General features: G+C 44.7%; 1 protein-coding gene across 2 annotated transcripts in view; it reads right to left on the bottom strand.

The window, feature by feature from the left end:
• Positions 1-14,757, bottom strand: part of si:dkey-100n23.5 (cyclic AMP receptor-like protein A) — a 79,174-nt gene that overhangs the window by 53,563 nt on the left and 10,854 nt on the right. For both annotated transcript variants that reach the window (XM_034694463.1, XM_034694464.1), the window contains 3 exons: positions 10,916-11,003; positions 5,299-5,388; positions 4,749-4,787 (listed from right to left, as the gene is read on the bottom strand). In XM_034694463.1, the coding sequence (XP_034550354.1) occupies positions 4,749-4,787; positions 5,299-5,388; positions 10,916-11,003 (217 nt within the window). The remainder of the gene's footprint in view (positions 1-4,748; positions 4,788-5,298; positions 5,389-10,915; positions 11,004-14,757) is intronic.

Consider the following 14,757-nt stretch of genomic DNA (forward strand, 5'->3'; position numbering starts at 1 on the left):
ATCCTGCAGGTAAAAGAAAAAAATCTCACTAAATATTATCACATTACATTTTTTACTGGCAGAGAAATGCGAGGTGTCAGGCATTTGTTTCACAGCAGGAGATAACAGGGAAAGGCTGCATTAAACATCATGTAGGAAACATCAATATACAAAGAACACCCTCTTTGAACGATTGTGAATGTGTGTGGGTGCGTGTGTGTGTGTGTGTGTGTTTGTGTGCATCCACGCAGGTTCAATAATGACACAGGACAATGATGAAAGCGTTTCAGGGGAAGACCTGCGCAAGCGTCACCTCGGTGTGATTTAATAACCCGCTCCCCGGAATAAACAGCGTCCAATTACACCAGCGCACGTCCCGTTAATGATGGAGAGACGCGGTGGGGGTGGGAGGGGGTGTGGGGCGGAGAGAGGGGAGAAAGGAGGGGGCGGCCTTTTTAACGATAGCGTTGGGGGGAGTGGGGGCTGCGAGGGGGAGAGAGAATGACGGGCGGCAGCTACAAAGTGCTCTAATTAGCATGATAATGATCTGCCATTAGAGTCCGCTGTGCTCTACAGCTGAGCACTACCCGGAGAGAGAGAGTGAGCGAGAGCGAGAGCTGGTAGGGAGATGGGAGGGAGAGGCAGAGAGAATGAGAGAGGGAATCAAATAAAAGCGGAGAGAGAGAGAGAGAGAGAGAGAGAGAGAGAGAGAGAGAGAGAGAGAGAGAGAGTGAGAGCAGATTTGGAGCAGGCACGGGATGATAAAAGAGAAGACGAGAATAGAGGTGAGGATGCAGAGGTGGATGGATGACGGCAGAGTGTGGGTCAGGACCAGGAAGAGCAGAAATAAAAGAAGAATCGGGTGATTAAAAGACAGAGAGAGGGATGAGGTCAGAAAGAATGAAAGGAATAGAGGCTACAGCTAGTAGAGAGAGAGATGTGTAGCAAGGCATATAACCAGAGGGAGAGTGGAGAGAGAGAGGAAGCCTGAAACTGGCAGAATGAAAGATCATCACAGAGGCGCACAGATTGAATCTCTCGGCCTCAGCCTGGCCTTCCCTCCAGTGCCGCTCACTAGTGAAGAATGAGGCCTCGCTGAAAGGAGCCTTAATTGAAGAGCTCTGCAGGAGATGAGAGCACGGCAGGGACTCATCTGTGAGGGTTAGTGCTCGACTACAGCCGTCAACTCTGACCAACAACATCCTACATCTGTGTGAAGGATCACGATCTACCTGTTTGACCACTCAGACAGGAACGTGACGACAAGGAGAGACCAAAGGGAGGTGGAGACACAAAGATGAGACGGAGCAGGGTGTGATCGGATACAAGACAAAAAGCCTTCAGCTATGATAGCGGCTCCATGAGGCTCTGGTTTTGAAGGCTGAAGTCATCATGTTCTCAATGATAATGTGAATAGATGTGCTAAAATGCAGACATTTTTTAAAATCACACAGCACAAAGTACAGATGAGAGTGATTCAGATGTAATAAAGCTTCTTTAAATAACAGGAATGTAGATCCACTCTCACCACAAGTAGGGCAAAAACAAAGCAACACTTGTTAAGGGCCAGCACAATGCAGACATGCACCATTCAAAGCATGAGGAAGCTATGATCAAAGTTTTAAGACAACAATACCAGTCGCAGGAAAGAATTGTCTAACCCCCTTTCTTACATGTGACAATTTGAATCTTCTTCAGAGCTGTTTGCTTCATTGGTCTGACTTTGAAAGGTAAACAGTAACAGGGATAACTTCAGATAAAACCAAGCAGCAACCTCAAGCCGTGAGAAATTAAGCAGATGCATAAATGCTAAAAACTGTAGTTCATTGAGTGTCCACTAGAGGCTGGATTCGGAAGTACCATAGCCACATAAGGGGCATTTCGACCAAGAGTTCTGGGGTCTTTTAGCACCCAGAACTATACTACCCAGAACTAAAAGGTTCCTGTTCCCCCCATTGTTGTCAGCGTTTTGACCGTGGGCTGAAGTCCCGGGTAGATTGTGCAAATCAGGCTAGTGACATATGGAGGAGAAAAAAAGTAAATGTACTACACCACCAGACCAGTGGAGGGCAGTAAAACAAAGATGAATGCCATTCATCACAGACACCATCATTATGAGTAACACAACAGTTAGCCTGTTAGAATGGAAGAGACTCAGCTCGCGCTGTTTTAGATGGTGCTATATTTCATCACAGATGGATTCACTGAATCAACATGTGAGAGGAGATAAGAGTAGCAAAGACGTTTCAACATGGCTTTAAAATCGCTTTTAACTCAAAAAGCCGTGGCAGAGATCAGCCGGTGTTTTGGTTTAAATAGCAACCTTGTTAACTGCCGACTTACAGCCGGATGCATCCCTCATAAACGTCTTTAAATACTTATTTGATAAGGATATCTTAAAATCTTTCTAAAAAAATGTAACTAGTTTGCATTCCCAGGAACTCCCTCTGTGTTTCAACAGCTGTGTAAACTCCACAAACACTGACACGTTCAGCTGAAGGTCTCCAGTTTACAGGGTAACTTTTAAAACCGCAACACCAGGAGAGACGCATTCGCGGTGGGCTGAGAGAAGACTACTGTTACGAGCTGCTAAATCAAGAGAATCACAGCTTCTTCTTTTGAAAAGTTCACACAAGTTAAAGAATGAGAAATCAAGTGAATCACAGATGTGTGTGATGTTATTGTGGACGACGGGGCGGAATAAAAACCCACTGCAGTTAATCTACCAATCAGACTCGTTCAGCATTGCAGGCCCTGAAAAGTACCACCCCCCCCCCCTAGCAGGGGCTTTTTAGGGGGGAGATTATCTACCCCTGAACTAAATTTAGACCCTGGGTCCACCGGTAGAAACACACGTAGTTCAGGGGTAAAGTTCCTCCGGTAGTAAAGCGCCTTTAGAGTACCTGTGGGCCTGAAATCCCCAAAGCTAGCTTAAAAGCATTTAGCGACTTTTTGCAAAAGCTGTTGTTTTTTGGGAACAACAAAATGCCATTTTGTGCCAAAAATGAATTAGATGTTTCTATGTCTCTAAATGCTTTGAGGGATAACCTATATTCTCACAGAGGGTTTAACCTCTGGGTACAATGAACATCTAGATTAAATTCTAATGTAATTGTTCTATCAGTTGTCAAAACATGTCGTTAAAAACCTGGAATGTTAACCTCATGGTAAGATTTAAGTGAAGTTTGAAGGATCTCTGAAGTCAATAGGGGTCATCCACTGGGCACCATGACTATTAATACATTTTAACGTAATTCTTTGAATCGCTGTCCGAGCATGTTACTCAAACCTAGAGATTTCAACTTCTTGGTGCCAGAACCAAAGTCAGAGGATCACATTTTGGATTGATCTTCTGGGGACCATGAATGGTGACGTAAAATGTAACTAGCTCATTAAATCAGTTTAAAAATATTCCTCTCTGGACCTTAGAGGTGGCTGTCTACCCCATGCCAAAGCTCATTTGGATAAAAGCCGCCTGGTAACTCTTAGTCTCCACTTGTGGACGTCATTCTCTCTGTTTTCCATTGCTAAGTCTAACCAGGGCTCATGATGCACACCGATGGGAACCTCTTAGAGTGGTGACTCAGCAAGGCTCGAGTGTTTCCAATTGCTGACTCAACCCCCTGAAAATCTGCACCTTGGTCACAAATCGCTGTCCTCTGCTTTTCATTCTCTTTCCTCTTTCATCCCCCTTCACACCTCCTCTTCACCCGAGCCTCCCCAACCTCCTCTGTCCTGTCCTCGCGCTTCACTGAACTCTGATGAAGACACACTATGGGGCGTGGGCAGAGACGAGGGCAATCTATATCTCTCTCTCCGTTCCACTCCCCCCCTTCCTTCCCCTCAAGCTACGGCACCTTCTCTTTCCTTCTCCCACTGAGTAATTCCCCGTCTCCCTAACTGTAACCCGTATGTCTCCCCTCCCACCTTTTCCACTTTTCACCTTTAATACGGAAACCTTTGCTCTCCTGTGACTCTCCCTGCCAGCTGTCAGCAGAGTGTGTGTGTTTGAGCGTATGTGTTTTTTTTTTCCTTGACGGGTGCCGCTGCCTTGGCCTCTAATCTCTCGTCTGGTTTGATGTAATTAGAGCTAATGAAGATTCCCTGATCCTCTGAGCGGCTCGTCCCCCCGGGGCCACGACAGCGCGGAAAACTAGAAAGAGCCGGGGAGCAGAGGAGCACTGATAAAAGAGACACGGGCTCGTTTAGCACAGCTGATAGCAATGTGTTGTTCTGCATGCGCATGTGTGTGTGTGTGTGTGTGTGTGTGTGAGAGAGTGTTTGTCTGCAGGAGTCTGTCTGTGTGTACGCATGCTTATTTGTTTAGAAAGATTGATTCCCTGCTGATGCCGTGAGCAGAAACGCGATTACCTTGGCTCACAGTGAAGTGTTGTTGTGTGTACGTGTGTGTGTGTGTGTGTTTAAACGTCTGTGGCGGGGATTGGCAGAGCCCTTGCAGACTTAGGGCCAGTTGCAGAAAGCAGCAGACAGGCATAATCCTTCATAGCCGTCCTAAACACTTAAATACACAGTGTAGCAACTCCCCTAAATCTGACAAGGCAGAGGCAGACACAGGCACATCCATGTGCGCAAACACACATACACACACACGCGCGCACACGCACACATCTTGGCCTTACACCAAGAGGGAAAAAACCCTTCAGGCTCCCATGACATGCAACCCTTCACATTTCCCCACAGAGACCCCCTTCTCCCCATCTCCCCCAGTGAGGGAAGCTTTGATGCAGGCGCTGAAAGGGTCTACTTACATCCCAAATCTCCAGGCTACGTGAGCGTCTGTGATCCAGCTGGGGGGAGAAAGAGAGAGAGAGAGAGAGAGCGATGAGGGTTGTACAAAGGAAAGGGAAAGCGTGAGCGGAAGGGAGAAACTTATGTGACTGCGGAGGGGAAAAGCTGTGCAGCTGCAGCTATTAATAAGCCGAGAGTGGAAAGAGAGAGCCGAGCCCGGAGATTAAGGCTCTGTCCCAATTCTCATTCCGCCGCCTCCTCTCCTTGGCCTCTTCCCCTTTTTCCCTCACCCCTCCAACTACCCTCCAAACAAATAATGCCTTTCTTTTCCACTACAAGAGCTAGAGGGCCTGAGGGGGCGTTTTTTTTTTTACTGCTCAAAGATGTGCTGATAATGACCAATTTTATCACATAAAATCTTAGGAGGGAAGGAGCGTTTCTGGAGCTGGTATTATGCCAAAGCTGTGGCCTTCCTTGAAAGAAAGGGCCTTTAACAGAGAATATGTGGCTGGCTGATTAAACAGAAAACTGATGCTGTGGCTGGACGGCTGGAGGGCTGGCTGTACTCACCACCAGGCTCCTGCGGGGCCGTAGAGACCCTTTAACAGCGGCAGAGAGGCCATGACCAGAGGAACCCCCCACGCCATCACATGGTACAACCTGATAAAAGAAGGAGGTGTATTTCATTATGAGCACCAAGACCACAGAGCTTCACAAAACATAGATAAATCAATTCTCTTCTTTCTGCAGCTCATCTCTTTGTTGGCACTTGCATTAAGGTTGTTTTTCAGGTGCCTTCAGAGCCAGAGACTGCGAGCCATTCATGGTCACATAAACCATAATTACTCTCCATTTTGAGGAAAAAATGATTTGTAGGGAAGAAGTGAGCATTAAAACCACAAACAAGATGCAGATTCTTCTCTCAGTGGGGACTAGTTGCTGCAAAATCGGAGGACAAAGCTGTCTAAACAGAGAGAAATAAAAGTTTGGAACTTTTTGTTGTTATTCTGAAAAGAGAAGCGACTGAGGAAGACGCAGAGGCTCTTATTGACTTTCTCTGAAGAATCATAGGATCAGTGACAGCCTTCTAACAAGTTCAAGAAATCTCAATCGCTGAACATGGCACTGTGTGTGTGCAGCGTGTGTGTGTGTGTGTGTGTGTGTGTGTGTGTGTGTGTGTGTGTGTGTGTGTGTGAGAGACGGATGAGGTGTGAGCTCCAGTGTCTCGGGCGTCGGTGTGGGCGTCGATACTTTATAGAGCGTACAACGTCGCCTGGTCAATAGAGTGGAAGTCCTGCCCTGACTTGTTCCAAGTGCGGTCAATCGAGCGGCGGCGACACGGCTGACACACACTCAATCCCTCTTGAGTTGTGCACCACACACACTCTCACACACACGCACTCTCTCGCTCTTATTTCCTTCTCTCTGCCCCCCCCCCCATCTGATAGACAGGGAGTGTGTGAGTGTGTGGGAGGTGGTGGAGAAAGAGAGACGGCTGCTGGTTTAAATAGAACTGAGTAGTGGGTGGGAAAGAGACATAGGAAATGAGTAGATGAGGAGTGAGAGAGAGAGAGAGAGAGAGAGAGAGAGAGAGAGAGAGAGAGAGATTAGATCAAACACAAGAGGGAGTGGGAGAGAAAGGGAAAACAAGGGAAAGCGCTAAGAGGAGAGAGCAAGGGAGTAAGAGGGAGAAGAGGGGCGAAGGAGAGAAAAGGAAAGAGAAAGAAAGAGAGAGTGTATGGTTGTGGGAGGTGAGATACAAATGGTGAAATCGGTGCCTCCTCTCCGAGGCATGACGACTGCTGTGGGAAGGTGGGGGGGGGGGCTTGTCAGGAAATCAATGTCAGGAGCTTGCCGACCCACACACACACACACAAACACGTTCTCACTCATACACACAGATAATAGACACTCCGCAGCTCATACCCCGCACACTCGCAGCGCTTTGAGTGTGAGATGACGAGGTCCGGAGCCGCGCACAACATGGGCTTAATGAGGCACAGCAGGACCGCTCTGCGCTCGGCATTTCACACACCTGCGTGTTGCAGTCACGCACGCACGCTGCCTTGTAGAGAAACGTCTCCTGAGGCTCAATCTTCGCTTGCCTGAATCTGTCCTTCAAACTCACATAAAAACACACACACACAAACGAGCATGCACGCAGACACACTTCCCATCCTCTCTTGCATCCACTTCAATCACTCTTAGATCATCCAGCCTTCGTTCTCCATCTCCTCTGGCGATTTGTTCATTTATAAACCATCACACTGTGCCGTCACTCTGTGAGCGTGTGTGAATGTATGTGCATGTGAGGGAGAGAAGGCAAGACAGAGAGAGGAGAGGATGTGAGGTTTGGTTAGGGGGCTGAGGGGTAATTGTGCATGCATGCAAAGCAACGTACCCGCCTGCCTAAACACATACAGCTCTTCTATGCACAGTCAATACACGACATCCCCCCTGACGCTCTCTCTCTCTCCCCGCTTCCCTCTTACCCATTAAGCACTGAGTTGTTTTCTTATTTTGCGACATTTGAGACTGATCCTCGGAAATACAGACATGTCCTCCTCCTACCTTGTCCCTCTGGACCTATGAGAGGTATGCAGCTGATAAGGCTCTGGAGCGAGCATGTTTTGGCCCCCTAGCCTACCCCCTTCTATGCGCCCATAAAGCCGTCTCCCTCTGAGTTATACCACCATTATATCGTCTGGCTTATTGCTAATCAATGCAGGGAAACTCCCAATGGGAGGTAGAGGAGGGCGCCTTTTTAACCAGCCCTTCCCCTCACACACATCAGGGTAGAGAAGCTGTGCACACCAGGCCACATCTACAGAATGAATTCATGAACAGTGGCCTCTAACTTGTTAAAGCTTTCTTCTTTCTGTCCGCAGAGTGCGTAACTTTTTTTCTAAAATCTGTGTTTGTGTCACGCGGCTCAGTGCGAGGCGTGGAAAATGAGACAATATCTCACACGCACACACAAGCAAATTCACACTCGCTCTGCGGAGAGTACTCAAGGGAGTTTGAGCGACAGAAACACAGAGCCACGAAGCGTGAAGATGGGCGCGCACACAAACGCGCACGCACACACTCAACGGCTGACACTCACTCCCTTTTCAATTAGAGCGTCGGCTGGCTGGAAAAGAAAAGGAGGAGGTGTGGGAAGGAGGGAAGAAAGAGGGGTTGTCAATGCTCCACGGGGAGACACATGCTCTGGCAGACCAAACACATGCATACACACACACACACACACACACACACACACACACACACACACACACACACACATATAACAACACACACAGGAGGAAATGTTACCAGCTAGAGAAGAGATCACATACATTTCTTAAAATGAATACAGAGACAGGACTCACATGTGTCTGTCCAGAGGGGAGGAAATCTTGGAATTATTTGGTCTACTAATCAGTTTGTAGGTCATCAGAAAAACAATTAGTAACTATTTTTGATAACCACAAAAACATTCACTCCAGGCTTTGCCTGAGTTTTTGGAAATATTGTGGATTTAATTCAAAGCTTTGGGTTCTGGAGAGAAGGTTGGACAAAACAAGCCTTTTCAAAAAACAGATTATTTACCTCTCTCTCTCCTCCTCTCTCGCTCTCTCTCTCTCTCTCTCTCTCTCCCTCTCTCCCTCCCTCTCTCCCTCCCTCTCCCCCTCTCTCCCTCTCTCTCTCTCTCTCCCTCTCCCTCTCACTCTGTGTGATCGTCACTTCCCCCCTATTAGGCATGCAGAACAAACAAGTAGAACAGATCAGAGCAAGAAGAGACGTCCATTTCTCTCCTCATTTTTTTTCATTTCTTTCCTATTTTTTTTCCTCGGGACCCCTCTAACCCCTCCCCCCCTGCCCTCGGAGTTCCTCCAAAACGAGGCCCCCGCTGACGGTCAAGCGCCGCTGTTTCACGACCATATGATCGTGACTGATTCAAAACCGGTCCTCAGCATGTATGGTATGGTAATTGCTTAGAGAGTGATATTAAATCTGTGGAAGTCTGACACTGTGCCCCAGTTCAAGACCTGGCTATCTGACCTCACCTGTGTACTGCACATGGAGAAAATCTGGTATGGCATGATGGGCAATCTTACCAAATTTTCAACATCTGGCACTTTTCTGATTATCTTGCCCGATTGGACAGAGTTCCCTGACAGTGTCTGATTTTACTGCTCACCGCTTACCTCTCTTTAAAGATTTGTCTTAAGAAATATTGTGCTAGTGATGCTATGTAGCATAATGTAAGCCCTGTTTTGTTTTCTTGTTTTTTGTTTGTTTTTCTGTCTGACTTTATTCTTTATACTCTGTAAAACTTTCTGAAAATCTTAATAAAAACCTGGTTTAAAAAAAAAACTGTCCTCAGCACATCTTTTGTGTTTTGCACTACGTCAACTCATGTCTCACTCAGCGGTAAGAAAACACCAAAACATTATCATAGTGAAAGTTAAAAACACAAACAAACATGAAATGTACGCGCAGGAGGCGGGCAGAACGGCAGGACGGGATGTGATTGGTTTCATAATTTGGACCCTGATAGCAGGGATTGGTTGGTGTTTTCCCAGGTTTACTCCGGCTGTAGATAGCTGCTTTTTTTTACTTCTTTTTTAAGAACACATTATGTATTGATTGCCATCAACACATAAAGATCATTTTAACCAGTATAACAAAAAGTGTATCTAAATCTGACTACCAACCCCAGCTTTAATACTGTATTGTAATTGCATATACATTTATAATGAGTAGAGAACTATGCATGTGTAAATCTTGGATATATACATTTTAATGCTAGTATGCAGTTGATTGCATCCAGACAACATTTTGTTGAATTTGGCATGCAATGGCAATAAAAAAAAAAAATGTCAGTCTGTCCATCTGTCTTTCATGAATGACATCCTCCCCAAAAACAGATACAAAATATCTTCCTAGCACTGATGAGATATCTGTCCATAAAAACAGGGTGGGGTAAGCAGCCATAAACACGTTTCTCCAGGACCTTGTGATGTCAATGTCAACAAAGAAGTTGACCTTTGGCCCCTTGGTGAGAAAAGTCAATACTTCACAATTTTACCACATTAGACATTTGCGTGAAATGTGTCATTATCATTGATTGTATAAACAGATGGACGACATGTCTCCACCTCTCAGGGTACCAAAGTGATGCCAAAAAATAATAATGTGATGATTTTGGAACCATGAGTCTGTTCATTTGGGATCTGCTGGTGGAGCTGGGGTGTTGACACCTTGCTCTTTCCGCAAACAAGGCCATACACTTAACTAACCGACAACACAGCAGAGATCCCTCAGGACAGTCCAGAGCACAGCAGGACAGAGTCTTGTGTTAGTGTTTGTTATTTTCCTCTCACAGTTTGTCCTACGTTTGTCCCGCACAGAGCCAAAGGAACCACATTTGTCAACACAGCTGTCAATCATAGTGTTAACGTCTCTCACACAGGCATCAAATGACAAAGTAAAACTAAAGATCCATGATGACAGAAGTCATGTTTGAGAAAAAAATGTTTTCATTGTTTATGTTTATAGTTTGAGCCATGTCCCATCTGTTAACATGGACACGGAAGGCTGTATGACCTATATTTCAGCTACAGTCAGTAAGGGGAGTGGAAAATGCTTTGGCTTTACTTTTGGGGAGCTATCATGTTCTCCATCTTTTTGTACAGTTCTTACACATTTTTTAGATTTGAAAGACCTTTTTTTTTTTTTTTTTTTCCAAAGTTATATTTTTTGGCCTTTTTGCCTTTATTCTAGAACAGCTGAAGAGAGACAGGAAATGTGGGGAGTAGAGAGAGGGGGAAGACATGCAGGAAATGGTCAACCAGCCGGGAATCGAGCCGGCGACCCCCGCGACGAGGACTGTAGCCTCTGTAGTTGGGGCGCTTAGACCGCTAGGCCACCAACGCCCCAAGAAAGACCTTCTTTTGAAAGGTCATAGAAATGTTATACTCTGATCTTTGAACACCAAACTGTAATCAGTTCTTCCTTGAATTAAACTGGAAATTTGGGCCAAAATGTATGAAAGCCGATGTGTTTCTGAGATATGACGTTGACAAGAATGGGATGGACATAATGCCTCAAGCTACAGCTGTTACCTTTGCAGAGGCATAAAAGCAACCAGTAAATACACCACTCAGTAATGAAAAATAACCACTCCAAGTCTTTTACTCACATTTGATATTTGTTGGTGCTTACTTCTCTGACCAGGTTGAGGTACAGGTTCACTGTAATGAGGCAAACCCAGGCCAAGGCACTCCAGTCTGCAGGAACACACGCACAGGCACCCACACCCACACCCACACACACACAGAAAAACAACAAGGTCAAATTACAAAACAGCTCCTCTCGCCACACAGAACGCACCTGTGATTGTGTGTCCAAACCTTCACTGTGTAAAAAGAGTCCGTGTGCGTGTGTGTGTGTGTGTGTGTGTGTGTGTGTGTGTGTGTGTGTGTGTGTGTGTGTGTGTGTGTGTGTGTGTGTGTGTGTGTGTGTGTGTTCCACTTTTTGATAAATGAAGGCATATTCTGCAGTAATATGAGGGAAACCTGTGGCTTAGGGTGATGGATGAGAGGGGGGAGCTCAGAGAGAGATAATGATGAACTGTGGAGAAGCGGAGGGAGATAACGCAGAGGGCGAGAGAGAAGAAAAGAGGAGGGCACAGGGAGGAGGGAGGAGGGAGAAAGAAATGGACTAGAAGGAGAGGGAAGAAAACTGAGAAGAAAAGGAGAAATGAGGGGAGGGAGAGGAAGGAGGCGAAGTCAGCGGAGGGGAAAAATTGAATGAATTTAGTCAAGACAAGGAGGATTGTTTAGAAAGCTCACTTCCTTTTTGTGCCCTCATATTCAGCCATTTGTGTGCATGTGTGTGTTTTTGTGTGTATTTTTGTTGACAGGACAGGCAGGACCGGTCATCACAATGATGGATTCTCTGAGCAGCATACTCAGCTTACTCAGTTACACACAGCCCCCCTCCCAGTGAACACAAACATCCAAACTACACACTCCTTCTTTTACACCCAGGGAACCTTTAGGAGTCGGCTGCAGTGACTAAGAACGAACGAGGCTGGCTGTCTCTGCCTCTATCACAATAAATCACCGTCACTGGGATTGCAAGCGCGTCTTACATAACCAGACAGCAGCTGAAGCTTTAACACGACGACACCGCGGCTCAGCTTCACCACCTGTCCTGTCGCAACCATCTTCCTCCATTTCAAACACATTTCATAAAATTTTATTGGTCCGAGTTTAAAGCAGAGCTGTGCAGCACAGGGGCTCCCACAAGACTCGAGTCTTCGCAACAGAACAAAGTGCCCGTTCAGCCGGTGTTTATGTACGGCCGTTTGTCCTCGGCGTGAGGATCCCAGTGATTAACGGAGGTGACAGGCACAGACCCTGCTGCACTAACTCAATGCCCATTACCCCCGTATGCGTCTGTGTGTGAGTGGTGCGAGTGTGCAACAGCAATAAAAAAGAAGCCTGGTGAAGTGTTGTATCAGCAGCAGGTCCTAACTTAGAACCCTTATGTTAATCAAGGTTGAAACAGAAGTGCAAAAGATGCAGAAATGCACCTAAAACTAAGACATCTGTAGAAATCCAACCCCAAATTGGGAACCTGTAGAACATGTCTCTAATTGACTCAAATTAAAAGCTTGGCTTTCATTGGAGGATAATCATCTCCTGATAGAGAGGATGATGATGAAACACAGGGGCGTCTTCTCGGGCGGTTTTTATTGAACGGCTGCAGCAGGCCAATCAGTGCACAGCATGGGGCTCGTCTCACAAGTATTACAACATCGTCACAGGCGTGGTATTCTTAGTAGGGGTGTGTGAATACTCCCTCATGCACGGGAACCTTAACCAGTGAGTTACCACCCCTGACAGCTGGTGTAGATCCAAATGCTAGTAAATATCCTTCTTCTTGTCTCAGAAAACTTTAGAGACGGGCCCACAGGCTGAGTTGACAAAATCAAAGCAGTAAAAGGCAGGAGGAAAGGCTTTCACACAAATAAAAGTCTCTGCATTAACATTATAGCAATACGTGAGATAAAAATCACTGTTAAAAACATCACATAGCAAGTAACCAGAGATATCATTTGCTGTAATATATGATGATAGAGCTTCTGTAAAAACTGGACTTTTCACCAAAAGAAACACTTCAGCTCTGAAGGATCCAGAATGAGAACAGGCTTTCTAACCAGTGGCAATGTCTTAAAGCCTCTGGTAACCCAAATCACTGATATTTATAGCTGAGAGTTTAACCATATGGCTCCGTCTCCACCTTCCTGCACTTCAGCCTCCGCTGCTCTGCTCATCACATTATCCTGATGTCCTGAACGTTGAGACTACGTCGTAATAAAAGTAATAAATGATACAAGTTTGATATAAGATCTCCATTTTTGTCTTCAGAGTCGGGGTCAAACGGCTGAAACATGCAGACTTTCAACACTCTCTGTGCTGCTCCGTGTTGTGTTGTGTCTGTTGCCATGGTTTAGTTTGATAGACGTGTCAATCAAATAGTTAGCTGCCACGCCCCCACAGTCCTGAGAAATGGTCTGTACTGGAAAATAAGCTGCTTTTGAACAGTGTTAGTTCAGAGTGATGGATGTTTATTTTTACTCAGATTTTTGTTGATGCTTAATTACACATTCAATTTTGATATTTTATATGAATTTCAAATATTACAAGTCACGTTCCCAGAGGATTTAAATACTTGATACAATTGCCTTGAGTGTCACCATGGAAATGTATTAGGACCAATGATTAAGGGAAAAAAATTAAGGGAAGATTTATATTTTTAGGGGCATTGTGCAAAAAGTCAATCTGTCGAGATGAAGTTGAAATTTCAGAATAAAATAATTTTTGAGATGCATTTTGAAACACAATTTTGACAAAATGATAGCGTTATATACAATTATATAAATTGTATTATACAACCTTGTAACTGGAAAGTATTTCATGAGTTGATCTATCTTCATGCAGCTCTGAAGCTGACAATTTACAGCGGTTAGTCATATAAAACCATCATGTGAAATAGGACTGTTAAACATAATCAGAGTTGTACCTCTCATTGAATTAAATAGGAATAATATTCCTGGTGTTTCAAAATAATAAGAACATTCTTCAAAGTACCATTAAGAGGAACTAAAACACCCCAAGGAATTATCATACCAGCTAAAAGTCCTTAATGTCAATTTTAAACATTACATTAAAGCTCCAGTGAGGAGTTTAAAGCCGGTTCAGAAACATAATATCAACACCTCTACATGACCTACAAAAGCAAACAAGACCTGCAGCATTTAAATGTATAATTTCTTTATATTTATTCTAAGCATCTAAAACAGCTGGCGGGGGGTAGGTGTCAGATGAGGTGGTTAACGTCACTCAGTCAAAACAGCATTTATATTTCCATTTTCCCCAGCAATGATTCTTCAGGAGTGACAAATTTAAGTATAGAAAGATAACAAGAAGAGATTTCTTTTGTTAAAAAATATAACTTCAACATGTTCAGGACAAAATCAGCAAAGATAAAAGAGGTACACTTTGTCCACAAGGGGCGCTATAATCAACCTAAACAGGAGGTTTCTCACAGGAGCTTTAACTTTTTTGGGTTTTTTTTTTTCATCAACTATTTATTTTTTCCAGTGACATATATGTTGTTAAAACAAAAACTGTTTCCTACATTTTAGTAGATTTTTCTCATGTGTATTTTAATTAGCAAACACATAAGCACACATTCTCTGACAGATGTTAGCCTAAAATGGATCTCAATGTTTGTTATCGTCATTTCAAACGTTTTATTCTTGTTCTTTGTTTTTTTGTCTTCACTATGAATCATGTAAAGCTCTGTATGCAGTGTTTAACAGTCAGTGCTTAATCTGTTACATCACCTCTGTATTTAAAAACTTTTGTTTATCACTCTTCAGACCTTATCTCTAACAGAAGAAACCTCCCTGAGGTAATCTGTTGTGAGCTTCAGCATTTACCGTCAGGGCACTCTTTGTTATCCAAAAAC

Source organism: Notolabrus celidotus, chromosome 10 (genome assembly GCF_009762535.1).
Source record: "Notolabrus celidotus isolate fNotCel1 chromosome 10, fNotCel1.pri, whole genome shotgun sequence".
In the NCBI taxonomy this organism is placed as follows: domain Eukaryota; kingdom Metazoa; phylum Chordata; class Actinopteri; order Labriformes; family Labridae; genus Notolabrus; species Notolabrus celidotus.